At 46.9% G+C, this 22,537-nt stretch overlaps 1 protein-coding gene across 6 annotated transcripts in view; it reads right to left on the bottom strand.

The window, feature by feature from the left end:
* The window catches only part of INPP5K (inositol polyphosphate-5-phosphatase K), a 697,161-nt gene that overhangs the window by 144,323 nt on the left and 530,301 nt on the right, over positions 1 to 22,537 (bottom strand). For all 6 annotated transcript variants that reach the window (XM_069615422.1, XM_069615421.1, XM_069615423.1 and 3 more), the window contains one exon: positions 12,507 to 12,616. In XM_069615422.1, the coding sequence (XP_069471523.1) occupies positions 12,507 to 12,616 (110 nt within the window). The remainder of the gene's footprint in view (positions 1 to 12,506; positions 12,617 to 22,537) is intronic.

Genomic DNA, 22,537 nt, shown 5'->3' with positions numbered 1-22,537 from the left:
CCTATAACAATTTGGTCCATACTTCTATCCAAATGAGCCCTTTTTTTGTACATATGGCTACCATCCCCAACATCTGCCCTGGTCGAGTTCACCATCTACCAAGGTTCCGGCCCTGGATGCAGTTTTAAAGGACCTACATGAAGTACAGGAGGTGGCAAAGAAGGCACATTTGGTTAGTCAACAGTCACAAAAGAGATGGGCCGATAGGAGCAGACGCTCCAACCCTGAGTGGAAGACCGGTCAGTTAGTCTGGCTATCTACCAGATTCTTACCCAAATGGGTGCACACTGGTAAATTCTCCTCTCGCTATCTGGGTCCCTTCCCAATATTGCAACAGGTCAACCCAGTAGCCTACAGACTCAAATTACCTGAATACCTCAAGAGAGTACATCCGGTTTTCCATATCTCCCTACTGAAGAAGCATAAAGAAGATCCATTTCAAAGACCAATTCACAGAGGGCAGACTCAGGTAGTCTCAATCCCAGACGAATATGAGGTGGCCTATCTAGTGGATTCCAGGTATCGCAAGGGCAGAGTACAATACTTGGTCCATTGGAAGGGTTATCCGGTCGATGAATGAACCTGGGAACCCAAGAGTCACATTCATGCCCCCAGGTTACTGAGGATCTTTCACCAACTCCAACCAGGTAAACGAGGGGGTATACTGTCAGGAATCGTGACTGGAAACTGTGGAACTATTGGAGATACTAATGTCCATTGTGTTTCACCGCTCCAGTCCTCACCCAACATGGCGGACGCTCTTATAAATTCCGGCTCCGCCCACTTGCCGGTGCGTTGCATCTGTGTTCGCTTCCTACGACGCTCCGAGTATTCTTTGTGATTCTTGTTTTTCCCTCTTGTTCCTCGTTAATCCTACTCTGTGCTTATTGTACCCCTCTTTTGAATACTCCTTTCGATCTCACTGTTCGCTCTAGCTCTCTTAGCCTTTCATTCGTTCTCTTTCTTTCTGTTTCTTCCTTCTGGTTTGTTTACTTTCTTTACTCAGGTGTTCTTCCGCCATTCTTTACTCCAGCGACCCGCTCTTGGGATCGTTCACCTCCACGGCGCTACGCGACGACTCCTACTTTTTACTTTCCTTGGTATCCGACATCTGGCCATTTCTGGATACCTCTTCCTTACTGCTATATACTGCCTTTCTGCGTATTTATCTTTTCCGTTTCTATATTGTAGCGTTTTTCTATTTTCACTCGATATCGCCTTTCACTCTAGGGCTTTCTTTTCTGTTGCATTTACGTTCTGAGTTCATGTTCTTCCCAGGGTTTTCCCTTCCTCTTGCTCTACTTCGGACTGTTTCTTGGGGGACTACTCTTCTCTTACTTCTGGATCGATTTTTCTTCCTGTTCTTCCTCTTTCCTTCTATCCATCATATCTCTTGTTGACATTTGTGATCCACCCTCTAAAATACGTATCCAGTAATTCTTACCATGGCTGCTTTTGGCGTTTCTCACACAAACCTCAGCGAGGAACTGCTCACTCAGTACTTGGGTCTTCGGACTATCTTACCCAACCACTTCCTGCAAACTAGATCTACAGGGTTTTTTCTGCCTTCCGGCCTTTTCCCTGGAATTGGAGACTGCCCCCCCCGGGGTTCCCCAAGGATAGATTCCCATCTCTGTCAAGGTGGCCTCCGGAGGGGCTAGACCTTACTTGCACGAGCTGAAGATCAAGAAGCCTAAAGACAAGAAACCAAACAAGAAGAGCCGCCAGAAGGAGGAGATCGCTTCCAAGGACATATCATCTGAAGACTCAGGTGAGGAGACAGGGGAGGTAGAGCTGAGGTCTGACAGTAACGTAGTTAATCAGTTCCTTTAATTCTTCAAGGGGACTCTTCCACATTCTCTCATGTATCCCCTGTCTTGACTTATTTACAGCTCCTTGTTTACCTACTCAAGGTTCTTGACCTTTCTTCCACTGGTTTTGCCTTTACATCAATATCTCTATTTTGTACTTTATTTTAGTCTCTCATTCCCCAGAGGCCAGTGTCTGTTTAATTTTACCACTTCGTTGTCTTGTAAGTACTTCCCTTTTTGGGAACCACCATGTAGATTTTTCTGATCCTCTTTATTATGGTCTTCATCTTCCCAACGACAGACAAGTATTACCAGTCTTGACTTTCTTCCCCATCTTTACTCCCTTTATAACCACTGTGACAAAAGTCCCTTTGGATTCGATACATACGCTGATGCTTTCACACTTACTGAGAGCAGTATAATCAGTCTCTCGGTATTCGTTATACTCTTTACTACTGTTACAGGTACTGGGACATGTATGATTAACCTTTCGGTATTCATGATGCTCTGCTGTTTAGCGTCTGCCCGTGGCCCCTCGCACGTCTCCCACCATTCCCGTTACCTCTAGGTTGGCATCACTGGTTCTTCCTGTGGGGTTGGGATCATGCAATATCGAGGAAAGTTTGCAGGGTTTTCCTTTCCTGCTCTGCTTTGTTCTCTGTGGAGTATCTTCCTGGATGGTGTCTAACACAGGTCCTGCTTTGGTTTTTATGCATCTTAGCTGGGTGCTCCCCAGCGGAGGATCGTTGTCCTTCTCTTTCTATGGAGTATACTTTCTTACTCCATTGTTCCTACTAATCACAGTATTCCCCATTTGCCATAGAGGATCAATCAGCATTACTCATATTCTCAGGATCTGTCTTGGGTTTTAATATTGGAAGTGGTATCACAATAGCACACAGTGGTCTGTTCAGCTTGTGTATTCTGAGGCAGTGATGGTGTGAGGGGGTTAATAGGAAAGTGGGGCAGGGACTTCCTTTACAGATCGGGACTCCTTGTCCCCAAGAGGGGAGTCTTCCTGTGAGGTCCAGCTGACCGCCAGCCCTAGGGGGAATGTTGCATAGCAGGCTCACCTCCCTAACTTCACAGGGCAGGGCTCCCATCTGGGTAGAAGCGACGAGATCCCGTGAATCGTCACAGAGAGAATATCACTTATGTGCCCTCCCAACCAATTTGCAGCTCAAGCCAAAGATGACATAACCTTCCACCATTCCTACTCTGCACCAGAAGGGTACATTTTACTTGTGTGCTTGGTAGCAGCTGTGGGACGAAGGTGGTGTAGAAGAGTGTACATCACTAGGGGCTACCGCAACCTGCCCAGTGTATTCCAGTAAAAGGGGTGGTGACCAAGGCCATCCGGTTTTCTATCCTCCACACATGCATGGCCCGATCCCTGGTCCCTAAATGCCTCCTGCACTGTGCGAACAAGTCTGGCAGGAGAGTACCTGTTGCTAAAGAAAGATGCCAGGCTGAACTATGACATACCAGAGGGACCACTTGCGGATGCTCTGTATTCATTCAAGGCAATGGCAATCCTTCTTAAATAAATGACCCAACTGCTGACAGACTCCAGTTGTAGTAATCTCTTTGAAGATCCAATGATGGTAGAGGCAAACATCTAGCATCTGAAAGATCGGACACCCCCCACAAGTGGTTTTCCAAGTTTTTAAACTATGCGTGCACTATGTCCCTTCTTAAACCCTATGCTGCTGAGTCAGTAGTTATCAAACTTCAGTCTCACACTGTTCTGATGGTCAAAGCAGCCATTTAACCGTATACTTGGCTTTCCTAGTCAGGGGCCAGCTACAAATCCTCCTACTCAGTGGAAATCTGTGCAGCAAAGGTCTTTCCATAGTAGAAAAGATCTAAGGAAGGAGGTAGGCCAGGTCCCTACCGATCCAAACTAGCCAAACCCCTATAACTCTCTTAATAGAAGTGCATTTTTGGATTAAGTTATGCTCCCTGCATCCCATGGTAGAACCCCAATGGCATATGTTCTTCAGTTAGAGTTTTACACTGTAGTTTTAAATCCATGTATGTGTGAATCTGAAGGGCTAGACTGGGGCTTGGACTTTCAACTGTCATCTTCATGTGACCTATCCAATTGTGTGGTGAGGAGTGAATAAACCAGTTACTTGATAACAGATCTGCCTGAACTTTAATACTTCCTATAAGTGTTGTTTTTTGGAAATGGGTGAAAGGTACTAACCCCTATAGTACATCATCTGATGACTTCAATCACATTAACCATTTAATCCACCAATTCCCCAGTCAGGTGTTCACAATCAGTCTATAGCTTCCTAACCGCATGTTACACCCTCCGTATGTATCTTCCTTACCCAGTATTGCATCCTCAATCTGTAGTGTCACTTTTTGATGCCACACCTTCTGTATGCAATGCTCTTAGTGTTAGGAATGCAAGACCCAAAGAAACCAGGTGTTTTTTCTGGCAATGGCCTTCCCTGGGGGGGTGGGAGGAGGGGCTGCGTAGGGCATGCTGTTAGGAATACAAGACCCCAAAGACAGACAGGACCCACATCCTCCTATCAGAGGACCCACCTGTTGCCGTGGAAACTGGGGGCTCCTTAGGTCCAAAGACGGTGAAGGGGATTACGGAGACTAGAAGGGCTCCATTGTTGAAGTCTTTCCTTTCCGACAGAGGAGAGTGCAGCAAGTCCTTTTTGCTAATCCGCGCCAGCCTGCACCGCGCACACCTCATTTCCGAAGGCACAGTTGTGCATAAAAGTGGAACATAAAGAGAGATGCGGGTTCCTCAACAGTCTCATCTTGCGGACTGTGAATCCTGGCCTCCTGAGGTACGCCGATTCACAATGGCCAATTTCTCTCCAACCATAATGTATTTCATTTTTTATACATTTTTACCTCATGTTTTGATAAAAGCTGTAGGAAGGTACAACCTTGCCTTTTCCCAGCCTTTCCACGCTAAACTCCAGATTAAGACCTGTGATGAATTGAGGGAATTGAGCCCCTCCCCCATACCCCGTGTGAGGCTAGGGAGGCAAGCCCGCTCTGCAACACCCTCCCTACGGGTAGAGGTGTCCGGAGCCTCATCAGGAGGAACTCCCTCCTGTGGGGACAAAGACTCCTATTCATTTGAGGAACTCCCTAAAGATCCCTCTAATATCACCTCTTGAGACATATTTTGCCAAGGTTTATGTGAGGAAAGAACAAAGGTGTGTTATTGCAAATCAGAAACTGTATCTGTCCCTTTAAATGAAAAACACCATTTAACTGGGACGAGGAGGAATAAGGAAGAGGATGAGAACCTGCAGGAAGCAGAGAGACACAGAGGAAGGCCCACAGATACATCAGAACTGAAAGGGGAGGAGAGTGAACGCCAAGAAGGCCGGGAAGTTAAAATTAGCTGGCGAGCCGGAGCTGAAGAGCAGGACGCAGCACATCCGATAAGCAGAAAGGGAAAGCAGCTAAAAGTGGTGGCATGACTACGAAAAAAACGTTGCTGACCAGAGGCCCTTACAACAATGCAGAGACCACAACTTAGATGAAGCAACGTGATGTACCGGTATATGGGTTACTGGAGCGCCGTCTGAAACGAAGCAACAAAGGACAAGAAATCAAACAAACAAAATGAAGTCGGGCAGGCAAAGACGAGAGTCAGACTCTAATGAAGAGAAATCCTGTGGACGTATTTCCCAGAGGTTGTCGGGTAATGGGTAAAATGGGAGAACCAAAGGGAGACAGCGAATCATTACAAGAATGTTCATACTCGTTTCAGTGACAATAAAGAGACAATAAGAATAGTGAACAAAAATCATTACAACAGTGTTCATCCCTCAGTGACAAAGAGACACTAACAAGTGGAGGAGAATCATTACAAGAGGGTTTATACTTGTCTCAGTCAAGATAAAGAGTAGTGAATGAGAATCACTATAACAGCATTCGCACTCAGCACAGTCCAAGTAAAGAGAACATCAATAAGAAGGTTATAAGAAACAATTTGGAAGAGAAGGATACATCAAAATATATGTTCAAAGACAGATATAATACAGATGAAAAAAAAGAGTGAACTCTTTAAGAAAGAAGAGAACTTTAAGAGAGAATTTCAAGGGCTGAATAACAGTATCCTGGGAAAAGGAGAGAATAAAGCTTTGTAACAATAATGGAGAAAAGTGCAGCGAAAGAAAACCATTGTCAAGGAAGAAAACATCAACAAAGTATCAAAGATACTCAATTAAGAGAAGAAACCAAGGCTTAAGGAAGACTTCAGAGAACTGTATGAACTGAACAAAGAACACAAGAGACTATTTAAAAATCAGCTATTGAACACATGTTTGCTAAAAGCAAAACAGAGGAGAAGGGAGTCATTCTTCTGTCTTTAGTTGTTAAAATAGTGGTAGGGTCAGTTAGGGTTAGTTGGGGGGTGGACATATTCTTTTAAGACATTCACTGACAAGCACCGTAGTTAGTTTTGTTAGGTAGAGAGCACCCCATAGAAGTAGGGAAAGTTAGGCATTTTTCTTTAATAAATACACATTTGAAATATCTTGTAAGAGTCCTCGTCCTTCTGACCCGCCACATAACACAAGAACCTTGCTAAAACTGCTCTCTTTTTAGGTCAACGTTAATTTCCTACTACAACCCTCCTTCTTATCCCTCTTCCTTGCCATTGGGGGTGTGGGAGGGGGGGCTGCTGTACCGCCTTGTTCCTTCAGCCAGTGCATCCCTTCCTTCAGGGTTGGGGATATAGCTTTGAGGTATCTCCGTTTGCCCTGCCCCCGACCCCCACCGGATGCTGACATATAGCGAAGATACTCCGACTGTAGCTTCCTTACCTGGTGTCACACCAACCTTACAACATCCATGTCGAGATGCAGGGGGACCCACATCAGCGACCCTCGGTGCTGGCAGCATTCCGCTTGACTACATCAAAGAATGTCTCAATCTCTTGCCCGCATCTCTCCGAGCTCTTAAAAATCTCTTTCTCCATTGGACTCTTACCTGCCTCTTTCTAATCTGCAACTGTCTTAACCCTATTGAAGAAATCCCCTGCTAACCCAAACGTCCCAACTATCGCCTTGTATCTCTCTCTGTCCATTATTCAAAAGTCCTTGAGCGGGTGGTCTTCAACTGGATTACTAAGTACCTTTGAGTATAATGGCCTTGGAGATCCACTTAAATCTGGCTTCTGTAGTAAACACTTTAAGGAGACTGCACTAATGCAGGTCTCCAACTTTCTCTCTAAGGCTCACCACTCCAAACTTCTGTACTTTTTGGACCATTTCGCCACTTTTGACACTATTGATCACTCCTCTCTCCTCACTCTCCAGGACCTTGCGTTTCGCAAATCTGTCTGGATCGCCTCCTACTTGGAAGGTTGATACTTTAAAATCTCTTGGGACTCACTGTCCCTGTCGGTGTCCCCCCGCCCCCCAACTATCAGTCTTTGGACCCATGGTCCTAGCCTTTTATAACTCTGCTGACTGATCTCATCCTTTGTTTTTATCATCACCTTTTTGCTGATGACAGTTAAATATTTGTGTCCTTTTCTGCCAGCTATCTCGGAACAGATTACAAACTATCTCACTGCAATTTGTCACTGGCTTGCTGTCTGCTGCCTCACGCTGAACTCTTCAATAATGGAAGTCATATTTGATCACTGCGACCGTCATTACGACGGCCAAAAATGCTGACTTTTTGTTTTGTTTTTTAAACCCCCTGTACACCACATATATATGCAGGGGAAACCCCCATATTAATATTATATCATATACCCCCACCACATACATATGTGGTGTAAGGGGGGGTCTAAAAAAGAAGTCGCCGTTTTCGGCCGTCGTAATTGTGAGGGTGACATTTTGGGCCATTACCCTAAAGAGGGAGCTCCCCCTGGCCTCTAGCCCATCCTCCCTAAATGACCCCAACCCTGCCTCCAGTGACACTTAATAATGCTATTTTGCATAATTAGTACTCCTCTTTAGTTTGAAGTGCTTGACCCCCTACGTTAATGTTACTTTTCCTGTTTTCGTAAAAACAGGTTTGTTTTTCCCCCCCCGGTATATGCCCCAATTTTTTACATCCTCTAACTGCATCACTACTTGTTCTCTTTATGCTATTGTACAGTCACCCTATGTGGGAATTCTTCTACCACCTGTAAGTGTGTTACTTTAAGTCATTTCTGATTAAAAAAAAGGACATCCCTGTTCTTCAAATAAATATAACAAAAATAAATACATAATGCCGTTCTAACACCATTGTCAGCACATCATCACATGGGGAGGCATGAACACCTCTTTATCTCCCATGCCCCATTCCCTCTACCTCCTCCTCTAAACTACCTCCCACCCATATTTGCTCCTCTCCAGAACCACTTATCTGTTAGGTGAACCAAGGCTCCACCAATTATCACTCATCTTTCGGGTGACCAGAAACAATACACAGCATTTCAGTGATGGCAGTGTGCTTCCCGCTGGCTTTTTGGCTACCAATGTTTTTCTACCGGCATACAGACTGTGTACACCAACATACTTACTGTTAGGGGAGTTTTCCTAAATTCCACTTGAGGTAAAACTCCTTAAAACTATCACTTGGTATACATGTTCCCAACTCTTAGTATAAGCCTGGTCTACCCAAAGGATTTGGTAGAATGGCAGAGCAGCCAAGCTTATTTTATGAGGAGGATGTGAGTGAGATGTAGGTAAGTACACTGAACTCAGTAAATACAATAGTCCAGAGAAACTGTTACACACTAAAGTTATAGTAAAACATATTTATTCTATATACACAAGGCAGGTAAGTAAATACTTGTTTAGACTAACCAATACAAATAGCAATTATTCACACTTTTAAAAGGTGACTTCTGTAAGGAAGGCATGGTATCAAACAGTAAAGACAGACACAAGTGATCACAGTTCAAGGATGTTTATTGAACTTCAATGGGTTGGTTGAACGCCTATCTAACCCTAAATCTAATGATGGGAGCAATCTACGACCATCAAATAATAATAACGCAGTCCTAGTAGAGTCTCTGTCAAAATAAGAGCATATACTAAAAAGCCGATTGCCAAACCTTACTTCAAAATACAAATGGTGAGGGAAAATGATGTATGCAAAAGAAAGGAGTGTTCAAGAAACAATATGTCAGGACCCCCGGACAATTAGCTTCCCTTCCCCACCTTTTCAGAACAGGGCAAGGTGGCACACTTGAGCCTAGCACAGACTCTGGCTTCTCCAGCACAAAGATGCAGTTCAGGATATAATCCAGGGCCTTCTGTGACAGTCTATTTCCTTTCACAAGTCTCATTCATACAATGCCTTGGATACAAACAACATCAAAGTTCCTTTCTCTTCAGGTGTCTCAGGCTTACAAAGTCTCAGGTGCACTATTCACTGTGGGTCTCCCTCAGCCGGGCTCGGATCCCTTTAATACATGAATTCACAATAGGTCTCTCTCAACCGGGCTCAGACCTTGATGCATTTATTCATAACCAAAGACTTTCGACTTTGCAATGGATTTTACTTATACCCTCACAGGACCACTTCGATTTATTCTTACTTCGTTTTCACAAATTACAGTTCCTTTTGCCACTTTGTAGGATACATCAGTCAGAGACCTTCGATTGGGCACACACACACACAGTGCCAGACCACTCTGCTATCTTGTATCTTAGTTCACGTTAAATGTTCAAACAATTCATCAGCCGTCCGGACTTCAACCGCGTCTTTCATCAAACGCTTCAACGTTTGCTCTTTCATGTAACAATGTTGCTGCTTGCAACCTTCTCTTTAACACAGACCGGCCTTGTACAGTTTTCTTCGACTCACCGGCTGTGTTGATTTTTCTGCCTGCGGCTTTCATCTCAGAGCCAAGGACGATACCACCACAGCAGCTGCTGCTGCTCCTTCCCGACCAGTCATGCAGGAAGGCCCCGGATATGTTGGACACACAATGCAGGATTCCTTAGTTTCCCTTCTTGGCCTTACACATGCTGCTTTCAAGTTCCTAGGAGTAGAACGATCATTTGTCAAAAAGGTCAAGAGTATCTCCTTCCTTGCTCTCCTTTCTCGGTCTGCCGACTCTCTTCATCGGCTCATCTGCTGCCTGGGAAGAACTGCTCTTTTGCATGCTTTGCCTCGCTCAAAGTGTGCTCTCGTGCTCCACCTTTAATCTGTGTGGGGAAGTTCAATTAAAGTCAGGTGTGTGTTGTCAAAGGTAATTGCCTGACTCTGGCTGATCATGGTAGTGGGACAGGTTAGGTGCATTGCTCGGGTAGTAGTTTGTTTCTCCCAAAGCGGGCTGTCTGTGTAGCAGTGTGTGTAGGGTGGGGGGGCGTGTAGGGTGGAGTTAAAGTCCCCCAGTAGCCTGCCTGGTAGGAGGGGTTGAAAGTGTTAGAGGGAAAGGGATACCGCGTCTCACATTAGGTGTCCCACTCCCAAAGGACCCTTCACCCAGGGGATCCTCCCACACTGGTCAACACCTAGGAACTGGATCCAAAAGCGATGGCCGTGTCCTGGCCACCTGGATGACATATCCTCAGGGACTAGTGAGTGAGACACCCTCTGGTTTCTCACACTTCTTTAATTGTAGTTGCTTGGGGTTACAATTGTTGCAGAAAATGACACTAATGACAGTTCTACGGTATTATCGGTACTACCACACACTCGCATAGATTACAGAGAAACAGTAATGGTATTCAGGTAGTAAAGTCACAGCAGACAGTCTGTGGGAAGGAAAAGAATGGTTATTCACACTTGAGCAATATTATATTTTCTAGTAATACTTTTCAAGGCTTCTAATGCTTTGTAAATCCAATCCCTAAGTAGCCAAAGTCAGTGTAGGAGTAGAACGAAAAGTCTTATGTAGCAGCAGAAAAGGCAAAATATACATTAGTCATTAGAATAAAAATGCTTAGCATAAGCTATAGGGACCCTGCGAAGGACACCCTAATAGAGCATAAATTGTCAAGCCTAGGCCAGAGTTATGGGTGGACACCCAAACACCTTGTAACACAGTCCAGTCACACTGCAGCGACTTCTCAGCTTAAGGTAAGTTCTACCTTTAGCCCTACGGTACCTTAGGATCGAAGTAGTAAATGCAGCTAGATTCTTTCCTGTGCAGCAGTGACGGACCTCGTCTCCGGATTCCTCGGTCTGGTGATGAAAGGAAGGACTCTGAATGGGATGTTACACCAGCCGTCGCGATAAATGATCCTCAGCTTGGATTTCTTCAGTCTCTCTTGCCGGTCTGCGGTTTTGGCGCCTTTTTATCAGCTCCAACAAAGGACTATTATCGCCCGGTCGATCTTCCTCGCTTCTTCAGTCTTGCACTCTGGAGAGGGGACTTAGATACATGGTATCGTGCCTCTGGAGGTCCAAGAGGAGCTCACCAAATTTATGGGCACATTTGTCCATGCCAAGACATTGCACTGCAAATGGTTTGGAGGTCTCCTGTTATTCGCGGTTTGCAGCCCTGGAAGGTCACAGCACATAGGGAGATGGCTCGATTTGTAGTTCATCTTGGGTCTGGTCGGTCCTACGAGCCAAAGGGAAGAAGTCGTCCTCTTCAGAGCTCCTCGGTCGATGAGAAAACTGGGTCAGGACAGCGATTCACGGTTAATGGAAGGGTCTGCAGGCGTCTCGGGGCACCTTCAGCTTTGGGTCTTCTGTTCCAGTGGTCGACTTCCCTTCTAGCTCAGGAACCTCACCTTATATTCGGATTTCCCACCCACTCCTATGCAAACAGAGCAGTTTACTGAAAGGGGCGGGTGGCTGTCTAATGAGGACAGCCAGCCCCCAGTGGGAACTGGTTCCATTCAGGCACTCTGGCCGACAAAGGACGAGAGTGTTAAACTCCTTCCCAGACACACTGGAGCATAGGCGGGAACACCAAAGGGTTCCCGCCAAAGGCAAAACACGCACACAGACGTCCCCCCTCCCAAAATGGTAGAAGAAGGGCTAACAAAGGACAGCCACACTAGAAATGGTGAAAAAAAAAAGGAGCCGCTATTTTAGAACATAGATGACCCTATTGTGCCCAATCGAGACTGAATACAGTCTGCAGTAACAAATAACACAAACATTGGTAGAACACGTCCACTGCCACAAGCCATAACTGTAGGGTTGTCATTGTGACTATAAAGACACAGGGGCAGAGAGAAGAGGGATACTAGGTATCCCCTTAGCACTCCACATAAGGTAGTGCATGATAATCTCTCATAGGATAAAGCTTTAGGAAGGATGCCAAGTATCTTTCTTTCCTTAAAAACAGTCGTTCTTATGGAAAAGTAAAGAATCTGAAAGGAGAACCAAAGGGTCCCCAGCAACACTGCACTTAGGGTGCTTTGTGCTGCAAAAGTTAAACACAGATGCCTCAAAGAGATATGGAGGAACGTGGACTCCATAGAATAAAGTAAAATACAGAACAGATTTCCAAAAGTCAGAGCAAATAAGAATGAATGAGGGGGTAAAAAGGCTCCCTCATTCAGGATAGAAAGAAAAATTTGAGAAGTCCAGCAAATAGTGATGGGGGTCTCACTAGGAGAGGGGATTAAGCATAAAACTGATAAATCTCCCAAACACTTACCCGATGCCCCACTCTCTGTGTAGCTAACTTACCAAATGCTACACCATCAATTAAGAAAGTCCTTACTCTTTGTCTCACACTCAGTTAGTAGCTTCCCTTTCAGGTGTCAGAGCCTCAGTCTGTAGCTTCCTTACCTGGTATCATACACGTCTGAATTCCGGTCAAACTTGTAGGTGGGTTTGAACTGCAGAGGGCCTTCCTTGAAGTCTCGAAGCAGCCCTTCATTTTTCTTGGCAACATTCAACTAGGAAAATAAGGTATGTTGACATGTAAATGTAAGAGAAACACCTTGTATTCATTTGACTGTAAATTACATAGATCCAAAGATTTCCAAGCCCATTGATATAGAACATTCTGCTTCTTCCCATCTATGTACAATTCCATGTCATGTACTCACAGACTTCATCGGCAGTACGCAGCATTCCCACTGTTAGCCTTTCCCTCGTTACCTGTTCCACATTTTCTCTTTGGGGTGGAATGTTCCACCAAGGTAATTTCATCAACAGTAATGTCACTCTATGCACATAACTATTTAAAGACTGAGCACCCATGACCATCAGTGAAATGCAAACTTCTTACTTACTGGTGCTGGCTGCTTACGATTACATGCTTGGGATGTTACCTGTGGGAGGAGTGTTGCAAAACTGATTTGTAGTAAACACATTTAGAAAAACGGTTTGTGCCATGCCGAGAAAGAAAAGAGGAATTAAAGTGGATTTATCATTAATCGTTATACAACATAAATCTTTCCAGGAGACAAACAGTGGCAAGCAGAGTGTGCCCGAGCACCACAGCCCACACTATATAACCAGAGTGATGCAATAATGACCTTCTCAGCACTATGCAATCCTTCGATGCTGGCTAATAAATCACAGCAAGATTCAGTGTAGGTGGTTTTGAATATAACTAAGATCAAAATGGCAGATGTTGCGTGAGGGGGGAAGGGTGCCTTAAAAAAGAAGACACACTCAATCAGGTATATAGGAGTCATTCAACAGAAGGTGGGTTGTTGAGTTAAAATATTTCTTTTAGGCGGCAATTACATCGATTGGGGGTTACCAGATGTACCATGTGCCTTGGTACCCCTGGTGACCAAATAGCATCAAAAGTAGAGCAAGCTCTGAGCTAGGGGATTCATTTTACTAACATAGCTATTATAAACTCTATTAATATGTGTAAATATGAAAAATTCACCCAGTGGCGCTCATGAATCTTAACAGAAGAATAACGTATACCATCCCTTGCACTTAGCAGATCACTACAGACACATTTTTATTCCGTTTTCTAGATTGTGTGATACTGGGTAAATCACTTTGCCTTGCAGGGATTTTTATTTCTGCCTGACAAAATTGAAATCAAGTGATTTAAGTTAGTCTGTGCTATAAAAACTAACCATTCATGGTAGATCAAGGCAGCGCTCTCGTTAATATATAGTCGTCAACTAAAATTAGTAATTGTCAACTTTAGCAACTATTTGTTATTTTAATAATTTTTCACTGATTGTTGCCACCACTGATGTCAATTACCGTGATGACATCAGGGTCAAAATTCAAGCGACATAACATACTGCATCCTCATTGAGGCCAATGTCATGTGATTGGGCTTCCGCTACTCTCAGCATTTTGGTGAATTGACATTCATCCTTAACGTCATGACTTAGTCTTTGCTAGCCCTCATAAGCTATACATAACGCTTAAAAAGTAGAAGTGTGTAAGAGTTAGTTAACAAGCAATAGATAGATGGTTAGGACATTTTTTGTCTAGGCAACTTTACCTCCATATCCTAAACGTTTTGCTTTTGAACCAGTCCTGACTTTTTACAGGGAATTGCAGCCTTCAGCTTTACTCCCCTGGCCTTTTGCTCATTTTGTCATGGGGAAACTGATCAGTCATTCAGACTATTAGTAGTGGGAAGTTTCCATTTTGCTTATTGCCTTTTTACCATTTTGGTAACGTTTTAACAGTAAACGCAGCATCTTACAAATGTGTCCCTGCTGTACTGCATTGTATCACCCTACTCTTTTACACTTGGAGAGAGTGTGTGAGTGTGTGCGTGTGCGTGTGCGTGTGTCTCAGGAAGTGGGTGCCACTGTGTGGTCCCACTCCACATCTCTGGTGTCAGAGAGACTGGGTGTGGGGCATGAGTGGAAACCACAGTGGTCCCTGATTGGACCACTTGTGGCTGTTTGAATGGTGTAGATCCTTAACATTGGTGGGCTTGAACTTCCTTCCTGTCATGATTTAGGATAAGAAGAGGACTCCTGCAGCCCCGGAAGATTCGTGGACGACTCCCGAAAAGGCCTGGCATCCCTTCCTGCGCTTGGCCTGGTGAAGCCCTGCTGGACTACCTGATCTGCAAAGGCGCTCTGCGGTGCTTCAACCTTTGGACTTCTGGGACCAACCAGTCTCAACACATTCTCAAGGATCCTGCAGTCTTGAGCTTTTGGAAAAGTTCCTGGACCACCCAGTGGACTGACCAGCTCTCCAGTGGGATTACCTCAGTCGTCGCCAGAACATCGGTGGTTGCCAGCTCCTGCCACAAGCCTACCAAGTCTACCACAAGTCTACCTTCCTACCAATTTTCAGCTTCCCAGCATCAAGGGAGCCTGTTCTGCAAGGTCTTCAACCACGACTGGAAAGACACCTTCAGTTGCCCGTGTGCGGTAGTCGTCACTGGAATTCACCTTCCCCCATCTGGTGACGTGCCCTGAAGAGGTCTGCATTAGTGCCTGCTGCATTTCATCTTCGGAAAGGTTGTACTCTGCTCCTGGAACAGAAAAATGTATGTATGTGCCAGGGGCCACCGGTAAGGGTTGCAAGTACTCACCGACCCAAGGCGCACTCCGGACCAAACTTCGGCAGTCAAGTCCACTTTTGTTGCGGGTTCAAATGCTGCAATTGTGCGGTTCTGTGGCTTTCAGTGACTGAGTTCCAGGGATGATTCCATGGCGGGACAGTGGTGATTTCTCCTCTACTGGGGAAGGGATCAGCTCGATTTCACTGCAGCTAGTCTCAGGGCACAGGGGGGCACAGCAGCAGTGCACCCTCGAAGTTCGTCACCACGGCTGGGCAACACGGTGACCGCGTGCACTTGGGGTCAGGCATACTCTTCTAATTCCAGACCTAGGGAGCCTGAGTGTACGAAAGCCAGTCGGAGAGTGCCTTATACCCAGTACTTACGATCTCCAAAGTCTCAAGAGTCAACCCGAGGCGGCAGCGGTCCAGAGCAAAGGTCTCGTGCAAGCTGGTCAGTTCACTGGTTGGCCGGGGAACACTGAAGGCTTGCTTTCAGGTTAAGGTGGAGGTGTCGTGAATAGTTGGTCCCACTATTCAAATGGGTCGAAGTGCCTTTTACAGACCTAAGTTCAATCAGAGGCAGAGGGGTCCTGCGGGACAACAGCGGGCTCAGGGTGCCAAACCTTCCAGCGGGTCACCAGTGGTTCCTCGACTCGACTTCTTGGTTTCAGGATGCTTGGATCCTGTCCTAGGTTCAGTGAGAACTCAAGCGATCTACCTGGTATGGGTGTTTGGGCCCTTCTCTTATACAGAATCTCCTTCGCGCCAAAACAACGAGGATCCAATGAGAGACCTGCTCATGTACAGCCATGCCAGACGTGATGGACCACGGTGGTCCCAGTCATTCCCAGCACACCAGACTCTCTGGCACCCAGGATGTGTACTGGAACTAGACAGTCCAGCCCACATACTGGAAGCACACAAACAAGGCATGCAGAAGCCAGTGAAAGCTTGGTGTTCACTGGAGAATGCATGACCAAATAAGGACTGTCCCGGGTCTGCTCGACCTGGGGAAGGCAAAGGGACAAGATGGCCAAAGGACAGAACAAAGGAACTTGTGGAATGGGCATTTTGGGGCCAAGACACTGTCCAGGGCCCAATGCGGTAAATGCGATATGGACCGAAAGAAAGGGTTAAAAATATATGAAAAATAACAGCTGCCACCAGTTCAATCCAAGGCACATCTGTACTTCTACCGAAAAATCCTTTGAGGGCGTCTAGTGCCTTATAAACGAAAGGAAGACCCCAGTGCACTGTACTGCAAGGTACTTGGTGCACTGGTAAAATGTTGCAAAGAACTTGCAACAAAGTGAAAGGCTAAGGGAAAATTGCAGGCCAAGGGGTCAATTCCCCTGGAGTCTGCCCAGTGGCAGAATCTGGGTCATTTGCTTTTGTGCTGGGCCCTGGTGGCTTTGCTCCTGGCGCCCTGTATGATCTCCAGATTGACCTGTGAGAGGCTAAGGTGCCGAAGCGTTATCTGCTCAGGTACCACGCTGTGAGGGCTAGTTTCCCTGGCGCAGGGTGGATGATTCTGCCCCCCTGCTGTGCCAGAAGATGTGCTGGGCCTGTCGGAACGTGTCTAGGGGGCACCTCCGAGAGGCTGAGGAGCTCCAAAAACCATGGCCTGGCCGGCTACCATGGAGCTATCAGAATGAAGAGGAATCGATGGGACTCCATGATCTTGGAAAATACCCTGTGGATAGGAGGGGTGGGCGGTAGGCTTTCATGCCGGTCCATTGGAGGTGAAATGCGACGCCCAGAGAACTGGAGCCCTGACCCTGCCAGGATGCGAACTGGGGACACTTCTTGTTGCGCCAGGTGGCAAAGAGATCCACTTGGGGGTGGCCCCACCTGTTGAAGATCTCCTGAATAACAAGGTTGTTTAGCTGTCACTCGTAATTGTCCGCTCCCAGCCTGCTGAGCCTGTCCGCCTCCAGGTTGGATTCCCCCGGGAGGTGGACTGCAGAGAGGTAAATGTCATTTTACAGGGCCCATTCCCACATGCTGATCGCCAGCCTGCACAGAGGAAGGGATCTGGTGCCTCCCTGCTTGTTGACGTAGTACAAGCTGGTCGAGCTGTCTGTCTGGATGAGGACAACTTTGCCCTTGAGAAGTGGTAGGAATGTTCGGAGTGCTAGCCAGATGGCGTTCAGCTCCAACCAATTGATGGGGCTCCCCAGCCCTTGAGAGAGGAGTCTGTGGTGATGGTGGCCTGTGGAGAGGGCCGCCGAAAGGGCTTGCCCTTCCGTAGGTTGCAGTCCATAGCCCACCAGGTCTCCCAGTACTGACTGTCTTTAAGGGCATGTCAGTTTCCCCATAACAAAGTGAGCGAAAACCCAATGAGTGCAGCAGAAGGCTCTGCTCCACTGGCAAATGTCAGGCTAGGATGGTCAGACAACAGCAAAACGTTAGAGGGGGGGGGGGGGTCACTACTGGAGGGAAAATTACACAAATGGAAATCTTTCCTAACAGCCATCTAAATTGAATTATTGTGTGCTTCACTGTATGGACTAATTGTGGACGGTTGACCCCATTCACTTTCTCCTGAGACTAAGCCTTCCCTTTTGTTCTCCCTAGCACTTCCTAACATTAATCAGACAAGGGGACTTTCGCACCAGACGTTCTTTGAAATAGAAATTCTCCTCTGCGGGCCACCATTAGGGATCAAACAAATCTAATAGATATCCTTGAAGGCCTTAGGCATCTGCCATTTACTGCTCTCTATCTCTGAATGCAGCTCTCTTCTGGTCCTAACATGCCATTATTTGGCAAGAAACATCTATTGCATGTTAAATAGCTCAATTGACTACTATTTGGTTAAGCTTTATCTGTAGCCCATGAAGAATATCACTGTTGTAAATATGGGGGTCTAATTAAAATGTATATTTAACTTTTCTTCTCACTTTTTTCCTGGAATTAAGTTTTTCATTTCCATGGAGGACTGGGATGCCACACAAAATATAAAATCTCCTCCACTAATCTGGATTTGTACATTTAATAATACTTGATGCAACAGGGTGTCACAGATGGCCTCTTGAAGACAGTTACAAGGTTTTTATTAGAAGAATCGTAAAGGGGCTCGCTAAGGTCTCTCTCCTCTCTCTCTCTCCTCTCTCTCTCTCTCTCTCTCCCCCCTCCTCTACTCTCTCCCTCTCTCTCTCTCCTCTCTCTCTCCCCTCTCTCTCCTCTCTCGCTCCCCCCCCCCGGGTAGTGATGGCCTATGGACAAACATCCTTCATAACAATGTTATGTTACGTTATAGGTTCTTATATCGTGCACTGTTGCCATCTGCGTGGTTCTGCAGCGCTCTGGTGGCTCTGCAAAGCACAGGGGAGGTGTGTAAATTAGTAGGACTGAGCGGGAGAAAAGAGAAAGAAAGCTGTGATGTTGGCAGCTTCAGTTCAATTGACAGTTCACTGAGCGTGGGTGTGTTTTTCAGTTGGTAGTTGCTATGTGCTGTTGGGTGAGGCTACATGTGGTTTGTTTCATTGTTGTAGTGTTGTGTAGTGCGTGCAGTTTTTTATGCTGTAGAGGTATGATTGTATTTTGTTCAGAGTTTGAGAAGGTGTATGCTGAAGGGTGAATTTTTAGTAGGGTAAGTTAGTGGCAGTTCCGTTTCATATCCCCGCGGCACTGAGTAACTGTGGCCCATATCCCTTCCCCTATAATACGTTCTGGTGTGTAGCAATTACCACCCCCACAGGTTCTTCCAGGGGTGATGTGTTCCCAGTGCCCCGGGACCGTCCGTGTGACATATTGCTCCCAAACACAGATGGGCCAAAAGCAAGATTTGGCTCACCGACACAGATGGGTCAAACGCAAGACATGGGTTACCAAAATAGATGGGCCAAATGCAAGACACTGCTTGCCAACACAAATGGGCCCAATGCGAGACATGGCTCCCACCACAGCAGGGCCAAATGCGAGACATGGCCTACCAACATAGTGTTAGAGGGAAACACCTAGAACTGGAGAAACAGCAGCATCAAGGAAACGCTTAGAACTGAAACCAGTGCTAGAGGGGAGACACCGAGAATTGGAAAAAAAGCAGCAATGGACAAAACACCCAGAAGTTGAGCAAAGCAGCAAATGTAAGAACACCCAGACATTAAACACAGTAGTATGGAAACACCTAGAACTGTGGACACTCCTAGAGTTGGAACAAAACAGCAATGGGAAAAAAAACATCTAGATTTGGATAGGGCATCAGAGTTAAAGCACCTAGATTAGAAACCTAGCAGTAGTATGGAGACCCCCCTCGAACTGGCACACAGTGCTGGAGGGGGTGGGACGACCATTAATTTGAGACAGCAGAATATCGACGACACAGATTTGAAATACCTGGGAAGTGGGTGGGGAAGGCCTACATTTGCGACACAGCAGTAAATGGAAAACACCTATAAATGGGACACAGCATTGATTGGAAAACGACTTATTGGCTGGCTAACATCGGTGTGCTACGTTGTGTAAGGTAGAAAGAGTGCTAGGGCTTTACTGGAGTACAGTAATTGTCAACCAGCAGCGACTGGTAAGGTAAGTGTGGTCTGGGTGGGACCACACTTATCTTATCACTCTCTGCTGGTTGACGGTGGCTGGCTTCCCAGGTGAACACGGGCAAACACAGACTGGAGCTGCTTCTTTGAGAGCTGCCATTTGCCTTTGGTCCCTTAGGCAGTAGCTGCCTGGGCAGAGGCTGCCCTGAAGGGTTGGCTTAAATGGGGCACTAGGCCCAATCAGGGGTCGGTTGGGAGGGGCGTAGAGACACTGAAAAGCAGAGAAATGCAAAATCGTTCCTTCAGTTAAGGCAAAATGCAGGTAAAATGAGCTCTATTTTATTGAGCATTCGTAAGGCGCTCAATACAACAGATTTGTGTTTCAAAGTGCCACAAGGCTAAATGGGAAGAAGACAGGGGAAATTATATCAATGGAAAGATCAAAATATATTCAGTCCTGGTCCTTCTCAGCCTTGTGGTATTTGGCTGTGCAAGTGCATTGAGGTAGAAGTGCAGGGGATGGGGGATGGAAGGAGGAGCAGGGGAGTGGACAAGTGCTGGAAGGGGGCCCGGGAGCGAAGTGCTAAAGGGGGACCAAGGAGGAGTACCTCAGGCTACCAAGCAGGGGCCGGTAGGGCAGTGCAGTGGGCAGGTGGGGAGGGGGCGGAATCAGGTGGGTGTTGGTGGGCAGGGATGCTGGTCTTGCCTGAGAGGAAGGGCAAGGGATGAGGTGGGATTCATACGGATCAGGCCACCGGTCACAGTGGCGGTGAGGTTATTTGCAGAGAAGGGAAAAATTGAAAGAGGTAGAGAAGAGCAGAGTTTTCAGCAGTTTCTGGAACTTAAGGAGGTCTTGTCTTGAGTCTGAGAGGCACAGGGAGACTGTTCCAAAGGGAGGCGTCAGCCAAGGAGAGACCTGCCCCCCACTCTCTGCTATGAGAAGTGTTTGACAGACAGAGTTGGAGTTAGAGGAGCATAGGGCTCTAGCAGGGGAGTATTTAGGGAGGGCTCTAGCAGTGGAGTATTTAGGGAGGGAAAGTTGGAGATTGCGTTGTCCCAGGCCCCAGAAGGCATTGTGGATGATGCAGAGGGTCTTGAATTTGATCCTTGCCACCACCGGGAGCTAGTGGAGGGATTTTAGGGCTAGAGAGGTACAGTCCCTGGGCTTGAGGCCAAGTATAAGTCTTGCAGCCCTATTCTGGATTAGCTGGAGGGGGCGAAGGGAGGAAAGGGGAAGACTGAGAAAGAGGCTGTTGCAGTAGTCCAGCCTGGAGAGGACCATAGCTCTGGAGACATGGAGCTTCTGGGGGAAAGTGAGAAAAGGAAGAATGCCTCCGAGGAGGTGGAGTTGGAAGTGGGAATTCTATGTAAGGTCCATGATGTGAGGGATGAAGGAGAAAGAGTCAAAGATGACCCCAAATTCTTTGGCCTCACAAAATGGTGGGGGCACAAAGAGGGTAGCCAGAGGGTAGAAGGAAAAGAGGGCGCAGGTGTTCCAATGAGGAGGATCTCCGTCTTACTGGCGCAGAGACAGATCACTTGCTGCAAACCATACCTGAATGGCGGACAGGCAGTCAGGGATGAGAGATTATAAATTACTCACTGTAGTGACTAACGTACTCTTAGTCCATAGTCCCCTTTCCTCCATACTGTATGGGCGTCCCTTCGAAGGGACCGGAGACGGAACCTTTTTCACCACAAAAAACCTTCTTCCCCTTTAAATTTAGCAGTGTGTGGGGGTGCGGCACAGGGAGCATGAGCTGCCCTGCCCTGACTCCGCCGCCACACCTCAGTCCCCATTAACACGTCGACAATAGATTTAACATTGCCTAATGACACCAGTATTAGTAGGGGGGAGGTTGGTGGGACGTATGGAGGAAAGGGGACTATGTAGTAAGAGTACGTTAGTCACTACAGTGAGTAATTTATAATGACTCTTACGTCCCCTCCCCTTTCCTCCATACTGTATGGGCGATTACAACTGATTGTAGCCCCAGGGTGGAAAGGAGACCCTCCTTAAGCGAATAGGTTCCTGAGAACCGCATGTACGAAAGCCACATCAGATCTAGAGCCGGTATCAAAACAGTAATGCTTGCAGAAATCAGAGGGAGAGGCTCAAGTGGCGGCCCTACTTATGACTTGCCAAGGGACATGGCGCTGGAATGCGATGCTCGTTGCCTTGGCCCTGACTGCGTGGGCATGCAGGTTGGTGGGGAGTGGCTTGTGCTGGCCCTCATATGCTTCTTTGATGGCAGAGCCCATCCAGCGGGATATGGAGGCCTTAGAGGCCTGATAGCCTGGCCTCGAGCCTCCAAAAGTGACAAACAGGGCGTCCGACTTGCGGAAGCCCTTGGTCCTGTACAAGTAGAATTTTAGGGCACGCCTGACATCCTGGCAGTGCAGAACTCTGTGCTTCATCCTTGGGATCGGCAAAGAACGTAGAAAGGACCATTTCCTCGTTCAAGTGAAATGCAGATGGAGCGTTGGGAGTCTGCATGAATACAATGTCCTTGTGAAAGGTAGTATACGGTTCATAGGTGACCAGCGCCTGGATCTCGCTGACTCTGCAATCCGAGGTAAGACCGACTAGTAAGGCCATCTTGATGGTGACCAGCTTGATGTCCACGGACGCCATTGGCTCGAATGGTTTGTGCGCCAGGGCGCCCAACACTATGTTAAGGTCCCACACCGGGTGCGGTCTCTTGACGGGTGGGTAGAGCCTAGCGAGACCCAGTCATGATTCTTGACGATATGGTTGGAGGAGGAAAAAATGCCTTCCTCCCAGTTCCTGTAAGCCCCAATGGCTGCAAGATGTGTGGCAGGTGTCCACCTGTACGTCCGAATGAGCGAGGTGCGCCGAAAAAGGAGAGCACGTCG

Source organism: Ambystoma mexicanum, chromosome 9 (genome assembly GCF_040938575.1).
Source record: "Ambystoma mexicanum isolate Mex_15411 chromosome 9, UKY_AmexF1_1, whole genome shotgun sequence".
NCBI classification, from domain to species: domain Eukaryota; kingdom Metazoa; phylum Chordata; class Amphibia; order Caudata; family Ambystomatidae; genus Ambystoma; species Ambystoma mexicanum.
Note: the sequence above shows the minus strand (reverse complement) of the source record. Positions and strands in the feature narration are given on the sequence as shown.